Source organism: Elgaria multicarinata, chromosome 21 (assembly GCF_023053635.1).
Source record: "Elgaria multicarinata webbii isolate HBS135686 ecotype San Diego chromosome 21, rElgMul1.1.pri, whole genome shotgun sequence".
Classification (NCBI taxonomy): domain Eukaryota; kingdom Metazoa; phylum Chordata; class Lepidosauria; order Squamata; family Anguidae; genus Elgaria; species Elgaria multicarinata.
Genome location: NC_086191.1, coordinates 10,550,731 through 10,566,511, shown reverse-complemented (window position 1 = coordinate 10,566,511; position 15,781 = coordinate 10,550,731). Strand labels below are relative to the sequence as shown.

Here is a 15,781-nt window from a genome sequence, read left to right as displayed (position 1 = left end):
TATAACAGAGCTAAAAGTGTAACTCAACTTTGGCCCAAAGCAGGGAACTTCCAACACCACACATTAACCACTCTGCCCCTATGGATAACCCCCTATTTTATAAACTGCAGTATGCCTCAAGTAGTGAAGAGGAGTCCAAAAAGTGCTTGCCCAATTCAAGGGTTAGATTCAACAGGCCTTTGGATAGCCTCAGCTTATAAGCAGTCCTGATAGATTTGCAAGTCAAAACTATATGCTGTCAAGGAAGACACATACATGCGGCTGTGTGGGTAAGGGTCCAGTATGCAGAGTTGTAGGATCAAGTTGTGTCTTGTGCTGTTATACTCCTAACAATGTATGTTGGGAGTGCTAGAATGTAGATGATGGAGATTTGGGTTCAAGTTCCTGCTCAACCATTAAGCTCTCTGGGAGACCTTGGGTCAGTCACAAACACTCAGCTTAACATGCAAAGATAAAATGAATGATGATGAAATATGCACGTAGTCTCAGCTCCTTGGAGGAAGTGTGGAATACAAATATGATCATTAAATGAACAGAAAACACTCCCTCTGTACTTCACTCTTAGCTAATTTGACTTTGGACAAAATTGCTTAATTGGACCTAAATATGGAGTTCAGGTAGACCTGAAGAACCAAACCAAGGCAGTCTTTCTTTTAAATGTGGCCTCACAAGTGGGGAGGGGAGTTTTAAGCAACCAACTGTTCCCTGTTAATTACATAAACACTTCATTATTCTCCCCTCTTCCCCGCCCCCCACTGGTTCTGCACAGAATCAGGTTACATGCTTTTAATAGTCAGAACAGATACAAGTCAGAAAAATTCTATTCGCATGAAAATATCCTATGTTCATTTTAGAAATCAAACCACACTTCACTCAGACAGCCGTATGTGTTGAGGCGAAATGGAAATAAGACAGACCAGAAGATAAAGACAAAACCAAACACTCAAGAACGCAGAGATGGCAACAAATGAAGCCAATGTCAATTATTAACAACAGAACCCTTTCATACCAGTTCCTTATATTTGAACAAATTCAACATTCCAAGACATCAGGTGTAGCTATGCGACAAAGGCTGGGTGTGTGTGTGTGAAGCATGGTATCTATTTGAAAATGAAGTCAGAAATCTTGGCCTAAGCAGCAACATACACGAATGAAAGTGACCACGTTTCAATAGCTTGAACAACCACCACAAAGTGTTTGTTTTTGGTTGTTTTCACTTCCAGTTGTTGTCCTTGTTTTGGTTTGCTTGTCAAAAGCTTGCATGACACACAGGCTTTGTAGCTTAGCCTGCCATCGCCAATAGTTGCAAGATCCAAAAAAGTCAAACAACCTAGTCAGGGCAGGCATTAGATTCTCTACCAAGTACAAAGAAGCTAACTCATGTGCATGCATGCCTTGTCCCACCACCTCCCACTTCCCAGGTAGAAAATTATGTTCCTTTGTAACTTGAACCCCATTGTTCATTTCTGCATCAGAAAGAATCAGCTGGTTAAGATATCACCTTCTACCTGAGGGGCATGGCCACAACAGGCTTAGAAAATGACATGTTATTAAGTACATGTCATTACACACACACACACACACACACACACAAACACTTTACCCATGATAGAAATGCAGACACCTCATCTGGGACACGGTACCTCCCATTTTCAGCTCTTCAGGCCATGTTCCCAAGCCTCTCATTTGCTTTATGAAGAGTTCCAGAGCTGCCATTCAACTATTGTCTTGTGAAGAACGCTTCTGTAAAGCTCTTTAGGGAAGAAGCTGTTTGACTGTTTTGTACACCACTTCACACACCAATGAGAACAGTCCCAGGGTGACCTGCATGATTAAGCATGAGCAGTTTCTGGATGACTGTTGCACACCTCATAGGCTGACTACTGGGAAGCAGCTGAACAGCCTACGACTTCAGGAACCTCAGGAGTGCATTGGTTCGTTAAAGATACACAAAGTATAAAAGTTAACTGAGCACAGTGAAGCATCGAGCACTTCAAGATATGCATGGTGTTCATGGCGAAGAGTAGGAAGATATTTGAGTAGCAAACAAATGGAGCATTGGTAAGTTGGGATAGGCCCAAAATGAATGGGAAATGTCCCGTTCTTCACAAGATATTGAAATACTAAAAACAGCAAATAAAAACACTGCACTAAATTGTATCTGCATGGCTATGTAGCACCTCTTTCAGCTGAGTAACATGAACAAAGCTAATACGATAGCTATTTTGACAAGTACAAGTCAGAATGGAATCCAGATTGCTCCCCGGGGGCCATATTGGTTCCAAAAGGAGTAAAGGAAGCCAATATTTCAGTCAGGAAAGTAAGACATCGCAGGACAGAGAAAGTCTGCTTCTATCAATTGTATTCTAGCAATAATAAGGGTAATACATGTTTATATGCTGCTGAGAAATATAATAATACATCACCCCTTCTGCCTCCATCCTTTAAAGTGGGCTTACACTGTCTAAAACAGATAGGGTGCAGAATAGATACAAAGGTGAGAGTTTAACTGGGGGACAAATTCTTCTTCAATATTTCACTCATACATTCTGAAGCAATTCAGTTTGGGAATAAAACCTAGCAAAAATGTATGCTTTGATTACATCCTGGACATATCCTATTGCCTGGAAAAAGCAACAACACAAATCCTTCTGATTTAATCAGGAAAAGTGAGCCAGCTACATTACACGCCACCCACATCTGAACATTACACAGGGGTCATCAGCGTTGGATAAATTGTGAGAATTAGTGCTGTGATAGTCCACTGTAAATTCTGGGCCTTAAGTGTAGTTGAGCAAGCCTTTTTCTGCAAAATTGTGTGTATTTTGTGTTTCCTGTGGTCAATGGAAAAAGGCAGCTGTTTCCATATCCACAATAAGTCTTAAACTCTGGGACAGAGCCAGTGCCCCACCAATGAACCCTGGTGTACCCCCAGTAACATATTATTGGGTAGGATTAGCCACATGATCTCCACTCATCTATATAATTTCCTGATCAGATCAGCCTTTTAATCCAAGAGAAGCCAAGGGATTTCAACCCTGCAACCACTGCTTACAATACTCTGTACTTTACTCTACCATGCCTTACCTAACTTTGGAAACCCCTGTACCACAATATGGGTCCATTAGTTGTTGTAGACAAGTCATAGATTCCACAATGGGTTTGTGATTTAGCATATGCTTTTCTTGAAGGGAGTCAGATAACTGCTGTCATTTCAATATGATACTAGAGTTGCTGGATACATTTTAAGGGATGTTCCTAGTTTTAAAAGATTTCCTATTATCCCTCAGCATGTCCCCATAGTCTTGCAAGAGCCCTCAAAAAATTATAGTCCCCGACTATTTTGGCTAGCCCACTTGCCCACATGCTTCTCAATTGTGGCCTAAAGGAAAGAAAGCTACCCTTCGTAAAACATTTTCCTGCTCAGTCACAGGGCAATTAGAGAAATAGATTTTTACAAGCCTGTAACATCTTCACAGAAAATGACATCTTTATTCCAAACTCCTGAACCTTCAAGCTCCATAACCCTTTCAAGGACAGATACTAGTGGCCTTTTCCCTGAAATTCTCAATTCATGTCCCTTCTGGGAACCCCCCTCCACCAGCCTCTTCCCCACACACAAACCTATTATCATTAGCCAAGCAATTTCTATATGTGGAGTGAAAGAGCTCTCACACATACCCTTTCCCCACTTCACCTATTGCGTTACTAGATTTACACAATTTACAATTTACACAATTACATCAAGTATACTTTATTTGTGATTAGCACAACAAAGGGCATCATGTATAATGACTCAACTCTGATGCACAGAAAGGCAGTAATGCACTGCAAGTAAAGTGATGAGACATTGTTCAAGCTGCTTCTTGTACAGAAAATTACCTAAAAAATAGCCAATGGTTCCTTATAATTTCATCATTCAGGATGAGCCAAGGCATGTTTTTGTGATCACTAGGAAATAGCAAAGGAGAACAAACCACCATAAAAATGTTAATTTAGTGTAGTGCACTAAATGGTGGGTGTTTTTTTAAAAGGAATAGTTATAAAAGCTTGGGTTTTTCACATGCCTAAAATCTCAAGAGCCCATTTCTGCAGAGTCATTCTTGCCATCTAGTAATAAAGTTCATAAAATGTTTTAGTAATTGCAGTTTCATAAGTAGTACATTAAGGTTGGCTGGAGCGCCGCCGCATCATTTATTCAACATAGTTCTTCAACAGTGCACAGCTTCACCATTATATAATGTTGAATGGGGCTCATCTGGTTCAATCAAGAGGACTCTTCTTACATGCTTTTGCACAATTCCTGTGTGTTTCAGTGGGGCTTGTGCAGATGCTGCCAGGAGATATCCATATAGTCACGACTGAGGTAGTTATGGTGGCAGTAACAATTCATTTCTCAAGCCGAGAAACCTATTCATGAATGCTATCTTAAAACTAACTAAAAGAGCATCCATCTCTTGGAACGTTTCACTACAACCCAGTTTCTGAATTACTCGTTTTTATTATATATAATTACACGATTACTCTGTAGAACCCTATGCCTGGCACAACCCAAAACTAAGTCTGTGTCTCTGCAAATTGAAGAAAGGTCTGTGATCCAATGTTCTAATTCAGGGATGTACATCCTTTTCTGGCCTGAGGGCTAGATGTGATGCTAGGTGCACACACCTAATGATCCTGACACAGACCGCTGTTTCCTCATGGCTAGCAGCGGTATGTTCCAGGATCTCTGGAAGAAATCTGAGGAAGAAATCTGCTGGGACGAATTCAGCAGTGGTGGAGGAGTGAGGAGCAGGCCACGGGTTATGTAGGGCTGCTCTAAATTTTAAAAGGGCATGAATTGCTAGGTTAGGCACAGCCAAAGGAATCTAGCAATCCTGCAGTCCTTTATTTGAAACAGTACCATGCTAAAACATATTTAACTTAACAAAAATCCTTGCTGCCAGGCAGTGGGACAAACTGACAAGGGCACTTGCAGATAACAGCCCTGAAGAGATTCAATGCTGAGCTCTTAACTCAACGCCCATCTATCAGAGAGATTTAAGGATAATTAAATCAATTCTACCCCAATGAATAGGCTAGATGACTCACAGATGATCCAGCCCAACCCAAGGGGCTCTGGTGGACAAATATAAGCTGCTATTACAAACTGGGTGGACTACAGAGGCAGCGGAGGAGTCAATATATGATACCAAAAGAGGCAATATGCAACTGGCGATGTGGCTTAAGTATCTGAATCATCTTAGCTGTGCTTGAATAGAGGAAGTTAATCTACCACCATCCCCATTTCTAATTTTGGTAACTGCATTTCTATAGAATTTTCCATATTTAAATTAGTATCAAATCAGAAAGGTATGATTTAAACAGCAGCTGAAGAAAGTACTTGATGTGCACTTTTGTTTTTTGCAAAACCCTGCAGGCATCCTGGGTTTGCCCTACAGAAAAAACCCAAGAGCTATTTTAAAATTATACCAGAGACATTTTGCCTTAATGCCTCTTCAAGCGAGATGAGAATGCTATAATAGATCAAAGTACAAAATTGTGCTTTATGTTTTTATAAAATCTAGTACTTTAACTCTGGTTATGACAGAGCAAAATCCCAAACTGCATTGGAAAGTTTAACAAACAACAACAGTGTAGTCCCCTCAGGTTCAGAAGGCACATATAATCAGAAGGGTAGGAAATTACCATCTTCATTGAACTTTGGGTAAAAATAATGAAAAAGAATGAAAACGCGCTGAAATAAAGTACATTCCACATGCCCCTCCATTTGTCCAGAATAATCCTACAGGACGTGTGTGTTAATGGGAGCAAGAGAACAGATATTAATGCACCTTGTGATACAAGCCAATACCACACACACCAAACATAAGCAAACTAACCTGCAGCACCTTCATAGCCTTAATTTTAAAGATCACCTGATATAAGGCTTAAAACTAAACTCTTGTTTGAAGACAGAAAGTCCAGGATCAGAGATAAAATAGTGAGATTCAATTAAGGATCACCAATTTTTAAAAATGCAGTGTAGAAATACATCTGATGAATGTAAAGCAAGTAATGAAGAGACTCAAGTGAAATTTACGAAATGTTTTCCTTAGAGATGCTCATGACTCCCTACCTTTAAACTTCACCTTTTAAAGAAACGCATATGCAAGAAGCAGCAGTATGAAGTAAAATAGAGCAGTTCCATTTTAATCTATGCCCCTTGAAAAAGGGGGCGTAGGGTGGGGGGAGGGAGAGCTTGTCAGGCTAAGGTGACAAATAAACACATCGCAGCAATCCACTGTCACTCCACATCACACCTAAAAGGGATTTTAGAAATGCAAACCTCCAGCTTGAGAAATGAAATCCACAGGCCCTTAATTATGCTTTTCTTTCCACAATGTGCATTTCATTATTCTGTTTTTTGCGATGTCACTGGGCTAAGTAGTTCTGACCAGGTAATTCTGCCAGAGCAGCTTTACACTTGGTAGTACTTTGCCAGCCAAAACAAACCTCTGCCTTTTTTGGCCCTGTCAAAGCTGTGCCAACATGCTGTTGTATTTGACTCTCCATTTGTTCACATTAACAGAAAACTTCAGAATAAGCACAATGTGCTCCCAATCATAACATTTGCTAATATTCCGGAAAACTACACATGGAAATGGAAGCACAACAGACTGCCTACTTTTAAGCCCAAACTGTTAAGGCCAACAGTATTTCCTGGCTCAGAAAGCCAGTTGCTTTTCAAGAGAAGACCCTAAATTACATGGGTATGACCTGCCTTATAGACCAATTGCTATTCCCCCAAAAAACATCTTAAATTCTTTCCTTTAATATTTTTGGAGGCCCTTAAATACCACTGACTTCAGCATCAGAGGATTTTTTCTAAATCCAGGTCCCCTGGGAGGCTGTCTAAGTACCATATGGTTCCTAAGGAGTTAAACACACACATCATTTTTGCATTGTGGAGTATCTATGAAAATGTAAATTATGTCAAGAAATGTAAAGTATTTTTTAACACAAAAGCCAAGGCTCTGCACTAATTAATGAAATTTACCTCGCTGACAGATCTTTAGATTCAGAAACAGCTGCCCTTTCAAAACCCAGTGGTTCCGCCATAATTCTACTTTAAACTGACCTTCCAATTAAAACTGGATCAACTTGCATTAGAATTTATTTTCAGATAATGCTTAACATCATACCTACTTTAATTGGTAGGATCCAGTCCTACACACCATTTTCTCATGTAGACCTAGGACAAATTAGAAGTACAACTTGCTTTGAGAAATTTCTCATTTAGCAAAACCATGAATAAGGCCAATTTACAATATCAGGCCTAGTCATGCCTGTGTTTAACTTCAAACACTAATATTCCCTGAACAGAGGTTAAATCAAAACTGAGTCACCAGAAAGCACTCTGGGGAGTAATTGTTCATTTTGAAGATTAGATACAATATCAGAAAAACCGCTAGCCTCAGCAGAATTAATTGTCACCCAGCAAAGAATTCAAAAATCCAAGGCAAAGGAGACAAAAAGCCATATAACAAAACTAAGATTCACAGGATACAAAAACCAGGGAATTAATTGCCTCTAAGGCCACATATACACAGATGAAGATGATGATTAAAAGTTGTATCTATATAGCAAAAGATATATTTATTGCTTTGGTCTTGAAAATTATTTCTCTGACAAATGATGTTCACACTATGCGGCAGGGTCTTGCTATTTACTGTTTTACTCTGTACAGCACCATGTACATTGATGGTGCTATATAAATAAATAATAATAATAATAATAATAACTGAACCATAACCACCACAGATACCATCTTTTATCAGCCTTGCAAATAAGTGAACAAATGTTACCAGTGTTTTACTAGCCAGTTTGCTCACTAAGATTAGTTTGCAGCCTAGAAATACCCCCACTTTTGCAATACCTCAAAGAGCTTCTTATTCACTTCAGGCAACCATGCTACTACTGAAGCATGCTCCTCTAAGGGACCTTTCCAGTTAACAATGCCACTGGCCAACCACAAGTGGTACTAGCAATTGAACTTACCACTACTGCTGCATCAGGACAAACTACACACAACCAGACACATCACTACAGCTCTCCTGACATTTAAAGGAATATGCCCAGTATACCAATATTTTGAAAGGGGAAAATATGTCATTAAAAGGTAGATTGTTGTTCATTATGGCCATGCTTAAATCAAATCAAATGATCTATCTAGCCTAGCACTGTCCTAGCCCTTCTAGCAGACTTTCAAAACAAAACACAGACATACCAGATTAAAACTTGGACCTTCTGCCTGCAAGACAGTTACTCTAGTGCTGAACTATGCTTCCTCCCAACATGTTTTCCAAAAGGATTCTGAGTTTTATGGAAGCCTTCCAATTTTTTTAAAAAATGTTGAAAATGTTATAATTAAGAATCCAGAGGCTCTAGAGTGGAAATTTTCATAAATTAATGATGTCCATCTCTCTCAGCTCGCAGGCTGACACATTAATGATAGTAGCAGACTCTTAAAAGTCAACCATTTTATAAATCTGAGCTTTTAATTATGGAAGATTATTTCAGAAGCTGTGCTGTTGACGGGCAAATGTTCTTTCCCTTCAGCTCAACTCCAACCTCTGATAATCACATTTACCTAAGTATGTTTAGCCTAGCCTATCTCAAGGGTTTGGAGCAGGAAACCAGTACATGAGGATATACAGTTCTTTGAACAAGGGATCAAAATCGAAAATCAGAGAAAAAGGAAACCAACATAATTTATCATCTTAATCCTATATATACATAGCCCAGTCATTTACTGACTCCATCCATCTCAATACAGTATTTCTACAAAATCCATCAAATCCATTTTTGGTTACTGTTAGGCCAAGATGTTAATTCAGAAATCTGCCTGAACTCTGAAGGTACCAACTCAGTCCAAGTAACACTCTTGGATCACAGCAACGTAAATTGGCCATCAATCATTACACTAAGCCTGCAAACCTATGTGCATTGCTTGGGAGTAAGCCATGTTGAACTCAGTAGGCTTTATTTCTGAGTAAATATGCATAGGACTAGGGGGAAGGTTGCCAAGAACAGGGTTTCTTTTCCTCCATTCATAGCACTTCCAGAGTAGATTAACTGGCTCAACAATCAAGCTCTTATCACTAAGCCAACACCGGACAAGGTCATTCTTGAGGGTAATAAGTTGTTAAAATAATACTGAAACACATTGTAAAAGACAGTTACTACCGGGAACTAAGCACGTGGAAAAATTAAGCTAATGGAACCAAATTTCTAAGTCACTAGCTTATTGCTTAAGACAACCTCAAACTTTTACTATGGCTGCCAGAAAAGTTATATGAAGTAGGACAGCAAGCTTTCATCAGCAGATCAACTAAAGCTTTGGTTGATTAATTTGTAGGGCTAATTTTAACTGGCAAAATAAATTTTTGCATTGGCTTAATAAAAGCAATTGATGGAATTGAGATTCTAGGGCACGTCTGTTTATTTTTGAAGCTATTTTAGTTCATGTGTATTTTTGTTAGTGGAATGAAAATGAAAACATCCAAGGTGGCCTTTTCTATCAAAGAACAGTTTTTGTTTTCTAGATTGTGAGCAGTACTCAACAGGACACAACTGCTAATGTAAATTAAGTCGAGCTAATATAAACTACTCTAGCATAATGCCAACTAATGCCAACTAATGGTGTTAGTCTCTGCACCAGTTTCCTAGGGAAACTGGCACATCAGCCAAAACTATTGGTGTTACACTAGAGTAATTTCTGCTAGCACAACATAATTTACATTAGTGGTTGCATCCTGTTAATTACTCTCTATACTTCAGAATCTCAAAGACATATTATGTAGGGTGACCATATGAAAAGGAGGGCAGGGCTCCTGTATCTTTAACAGTTGCATAGAAAAGGGAATTTCAGCAGGTGTCATTTGTATATATGGAGAACCCGGTGAAATTCCCTCTTCATCATAGTATAGCTGCAGGAGCTATACTAGAGTGACCAGATTTAAAAGAGGCTGATGCTATGGAAAGTGGAAGGGAAAAGGAAGAGGGGCCGACCAAGGGCAAGATGGATGGATGATATTCTGGAGGTGACAGACTTGACCTTGGGGGAGGTAGGGGTGGCAACAGCCAACAGAAAGCTCTGGCGTGGGCTGGTCCATGAAGTCACGAAGAGTCGGAAGCGACTGAACGAATGAACAACAAAAGAAATCAACATAGACCCTCAGCCAGGAAAATATATGAGCACAGCAAATAAATATTTTATACCCAAAAGATCCTAGTGGTAAGAAACTAAAAGGAGAAAGTAAACATCCATTTCAGTCAGTCTAGAACTACAGAGAGAGAGAGAGAGACTGCTGATATAGTGGGCTAATATTCCTAAAGATCACAGAGATAAGATTTAGGCTGCAATCCTGCACACATTTACCTGGAAGTAAGTGTAATGGAACGTAATTCCTAGACATGCATACAACTGTGCTAACATGATTACAATAATAATGCTTTCAACATAAAAACTGCTTTATATTTAGAGATTGTTATTTTCTCACAAAACCCCCCATATACATAACAGTTACGAACTTCAGCCTTGTAAAAAATAAGAGTCAGTCATCATCAACACTTCTAGAATGAGAAGACATTCTTCTCAGTAACTTCCTCTGCGGCAGGAACTAAATTCCTGTGTTAGTAAAAAAACATGCAACACACTTTCCGGTGGCATGAAAAAGAATTCAAAAGCCATGTGAAATCAACTACCTATGGCTGTTACACAGATGTGTCAACTACAGTGGTGAGAGAATTATAGAAGAGGAGAGCATTAACTCCTAGTACAATTGAGACACCCAATGACAGCCTGGGAAAAATAAAAACAGCTCCCACATTCTGCCTCTCCCTCTGAGAGCTACTGCTTTAGTCCACAGCATTATGTGTTTTATTCTCAAAGTGAACATGGCAAGGTATTGCAGCGAAGTGACTTTTATGACCCCTCGTAGCTTTAAACCAATTCTCTTTCCACAGCAGAAGCCATTTTTTTAAAACACAGGAAGACCATCTTAAAATGCAGTTTTGATTATTGTACTCACATGCATAATACACATAACTGTCTCAGAAATGGTGTAAGGGAACTAGGCTATATACATAATACAAGCCTAAACTATTAGTCTGCCCTTTTATTAGAAACAGACAATGGAGACAATAGATAGTAACGCCCAAGATCATTCACATGGGGTATATCTAGTACCCCATAGCAGTATTCAATAGCTTGGCAAGGCATTAAATCAGTTATACAATAACAACTGGATTTTTTTTATAAAAAAAGAGTGAAAAATCGTAGCTCAAAAATGAAAGCTTTTGTTTTTGCTTTCTGAAGGAAGGGGGCTGGCTCTTAAATGGATTTTAGCTCAAATCTGGCTGAGATTATTCCCCACAGCTTTCAAAAGCTATTTGAACTATGTACTGTATTTAAAAGGTCCTCCCCCAGACGATGGCTGAGCAGAGAAACTAGACCTTGAATTCAAACCAAAGGAACATAAAGAACCTACAGCAAATTAACATTCAGCTATTGAAACAAGTCTTTCAATTAAGCATTGTCTAAAGATTAGCAATTGACCCATTCTTATATGATTCTTAAAGGGATGGAATGGGAATATTGTCCTTGAGATATAGACAGTCAAGTTGTCCCAGCGATCACAAAATGACCACAACACATCATCAATGTTAAAAATGCGCTGGTATTATGCTTATTAGGGGGGGAAATATTGGCCCGGGTCTCATGTAGGTTCTGAACAAGAGATTAGCACCATCATTCTAGTAACAAGCATGTTGTCTGTTTGAGAGAATAATAATCAGACACCTGGGCTCTTCAAGATCAAACAGGTCTAGGCAGACTAAAAATAAACAGTAATCAATCAGTTCAAGATAGCTGCTTATCTCCCAGCAGGCACAAACTGCTGTTTCCCTCTTATACCAATTTCTTGCCACCAAGGCAGAGCAGAGAGGTCCGCCTCTCTGTTCCAGCTGTCCTCGAAACAACAGCAGCGCAGCACAAACAATAAATCTTATTTCATGAAGGGGGTGTGGCTCTGCTTCAGGCACAGGGAGAAGGGTAGACAGAGCAACTTTACTTCATGCAACAGGGATGGAGCTGCTTACACAAATGAACATGAGAACTTGACATGTTTGGACAAGGTCAACTGGGCAAAAGGAAGGTTCAGTAGGACAATAGCTTATTCATGTAAGTGAGGGAGGGACATTTAAATATGCACTTTAGACTGCTTTATTCTAGCAGGCTTTTTTTTTAGTTACGACCTCCAGATGATATGTTTATCGCTACTCTTGCCAGTGTGTTTTAGGATTGCTGTTTGTTGCTATTATTTTAAGATTATAATTTAGCTTGTATTATATTTTTAAATATTGTACACCCCCTTGAGTATAGCCATAGAAAGGTATGTAAGATTCTAGTTGAAGACATGTCGGGATGGGAGAGAGAGGGGAGAATGAGAAGTCTGACACCAAAACAGATTTGGGTAGTTCCATCTCCCCCCAGCTCACATAGATGTAAGGGAATCCAGGGAAACAGCTGGTCTAGTTTCACTTGAGAGGAGGTAACTATCTCCTTTGCACTGGGGCATTAGAGGGGCAATACAGGGTGATTTTTAGAGGAGCTGCACTAGCATATATTAATTTCAGCTTGAGAGGGGCTCTATAGAGACAGATTTGTTCATGTCTCTGGAGGTTCTCTTTGTTATGACTTGAAAGTCAAAGAAAGCTTTGTGGGGTGGGGGTTAAGGGTGTCATTGAAGTATCTTTTATCAGTGAGTGTTTCAGGAAGCTCCTTCTCACTGAAAAGTAACTGCCTTTATAAGACTGGGAAGACCTCACCTGAAGGACTCTGAAATAACCACTCTGGTGGAAAGAGGACAGAAGAGGTCCCAATTTTCCCTAGAAGAGACTCTCAAGAGGTACAGATTTTCAGCCATACCCAATGAAAAAGCTCCATGGGGAGAGCAGACCTCAGTTTCACCTAAGGCAGCCAAAATCACTTATTTAGAGTAAGAAAATGTACTTAAGGAGAGATGATAGGATTGGGTAAGAAAGTCACATGAAGGTCTTTCATAGAATAGTAGAGTTGGAAAGGAAAGGAAAGGAACCTCTCGTGCCAGCACTTGAGTCATTGCTGACTCCTAGAGGGACGCCTGCTTTTGCTGACGTTTTCTTAGCAGACTTTGTAGCGGGGTGGTTTGCCATTGCCTTCCCCAGTCACAGTTCCCTTTCCCCCAGCTAGCTGGGTACTCATTTTACCGACCTTGAAAGGATGGAAGGCTGAGTTGACCTGAGCCGGCTGCCTGAGAACCAGCTTCCGCTGAGAGCGAACTCAGGCCGTGGGGAGAGTTTCAGCTACAGTAACTGCCGCTTAAAGCCATCGAGTCCAACCCCCCCCACTCAATGCAGGAATCCACCTTAAAGCATACCTGACAGATGGTTGTCCAGCTGCCTCTCATCTAGTGTGAGAGAGCCCACAACCTCCCTAGGTAACTGGTTCCATTGTTGTACTGCTCTAACAGTCAGGAAGTTTTTCCTGATGTTCAGCCGGAATCTGGCTTCCTGTCACTTGAGCCCATTATTCTTTGTCCTGCACTCTGGGAGGATCGAGAAGAGATCCTGGCCCTCCTCTGTGTGACAACCTTTTAAGTATTTGAAGAGTGCTATTATGTCTCCCCTATCCTGTCGCCCTGATCATAACTACCAGTTGTGGTTTAGTTCATCCAAAGTGGGACAAAATGTCAGAAACACCAAAAGGCTCTTGAGATGGTGAGATACATCTCGGGCTCATCTTAAAGTATTTTTCTTATATTTGGAAGCAGGATGCGTACACATGTTCAAGTTAAGAAACAGGTGGGCTTTCGTTTCATGTGAGCAATGTTGTATCTATGTTAGGCATTAATCTTTCTTTGGGGGAACCACATCACCTTTGCCACAGGAGTGGACTGTGCAAAATTTCCTTTTAATAGGGAGAACTACAAATGCAGGGCCTGAAGATATTCCAACTCAGATTCTTGGAAATCGTGCCCTTCTTTCCTGATAAAAAGGGGGATCTGTGCATTGAGGGGGCCTTTACTCCTCCTATAGATGAGTGTGGGGAGAATGAAAGATGAGGAGAGGAATGATTTGCCTTCCGCTATATGAGGGCAGGGGTGATGTTTCAGAATGGACTGGTTCTCACATATACATATGTGAAGTAAATAACTGTTAGAGAAGAACTAACTCCTCTATCTTGAAATTCCAGCTTACTCCACTCTGAAACTTTTATATAGCCAATCCATATACGCATCCATATCCACCACCACACACACTCACACACACATATGAGAACCACACTCCTCACATTTTCCATATGTAGGGGGAAATGATTACAGGGAGCTCATTCCCCTTTACATGGGTGGAGCAGATGTAGGCATTTCAGAGTCGAGGGGGTGGTCCTTTATGTGCACACATGGGGATTACTTTATTTTGTTTCATACTTATCCCACTTTTCTACATAAAAATGCACTCAAAGCAGAAGCAGGTGTTAAAGAACACCGCCGTCTCCCACCCACATGCGCCCCCTTCAAACATACACCCACCCACACCCTTTATGTATGCAGTAAGGGAAAGACTGTGGTTCAGAGGCAGCTCATTCATCTTGACATGGCAGGCAGATACAGCTCCTTGAACATAGGGGCTGGTTGTTTTGTATGTTCAGAGCATGTCAACAGTTAAAGACCTACATCCCCTCAATGACACAGATAAAGGACAATTAGGTGTGGGGTTATGAGGGGGCACATCCCCCTTTATACCTTGGGGGGGAATAAAACGTTTAACAGAGAAGGCTCATCCTTTACACATGGGGGGATAAAAATGCTTAGCAAGGAGGGGTTCATCATTTACAGGCGCGAGGAGGGGGGGGAAGAAGACATATAAATGATTGCGGCGGGGCGGGGGGGCTGCTCTTCCTCTCTTCTGTGGGCGATGGAGCGAGGCGTCCGTGGGTGGGGTCAGGTTTTCACTTCCTCTCACCTGGGGCCCTCCGGATATGTTTGACTACAAGTCCCACCAGCCCCCCGGCTGGGGATCATGGGATCTACAGCCCGACACATCTGAAAGGCGCACTGAAATAAGAATAAGGTCTCTCCCCGCCCCCGCCCCCTTTGCTCACCTGGGCACGCAGCTGGGCGAGCTCCGGTCCACCTCCCAGGTGGCGTAGAGGTTCATCTGCACGGGGCGCCCCCCAGCCGCGGAGCCTGACCCCGGGGGGAGCGGCGCCCCGCCTCCCAAGCCACCGGCGGCCGACGACGACGACGACCCTCCGGATCCGGGGAGCGCGGGCTGAGACGACGACGACGACGGGGGCAGCTGCGCCTGCTGCTGCTGCAGCACCGGCGGCGGCTGCCCTGAGGCGATCTGAGGGGCCGGAGAGAGCGACGAGGGCGCCGGCTGGAGGAGGGAAGGCGCCGCGGAACCCCGCTGGCTGCCCCCGCCGCTCATGGCGCCAGCACCTCCGCCGCCCCCGGGCGCCCCTCGATCCGCCATGGCCGTGGAGAAGAGCTTCTCCCGCTGGCTGGCGGCGGCGGCGCCTCCTTCTCTGCCTCTCGTCGTCTTTTCCCCTGAGCCGCGCGGCGAGGTTTGACTTCTGTTGGTCCGCGCACGCGCGCAGCGCACACAGAGAGAGAGAGAGAGAGAGACACACACACACACGCGCGCACGCACGCGCGCTCTCGAGGAGAGGGAAGAGCGAGCGGGAGGGGGTGCG

General features: G+C 41.9%; 1 protein-coding gene across 1 annotated transcript in view; it reads right to left on the bottom strand.

Moving 5' to 3' along the window:
* Positions 1-15,317, bottom strand: part of PACS1 (phosphofurin acidic cluster sorting protein 1) — a 70,597-nt gene extending 55,280 nt beyond the window's left edge. The window contains exon 1 of the mRNA XM_063146197.1: positions 15,188-15,317. Coding sequence (XP_063002267.1) covers positions 15,188-15,243 — 56 coding nt within the window. The 5' untranslated portion in view covers positions 15,244-15,317. The remainder of the gene's footprint in view (positions 1-15,187) is intronic.
* Between the last annotated feature and the right edge of the window lie 464 nt (positions 15,318-15,781).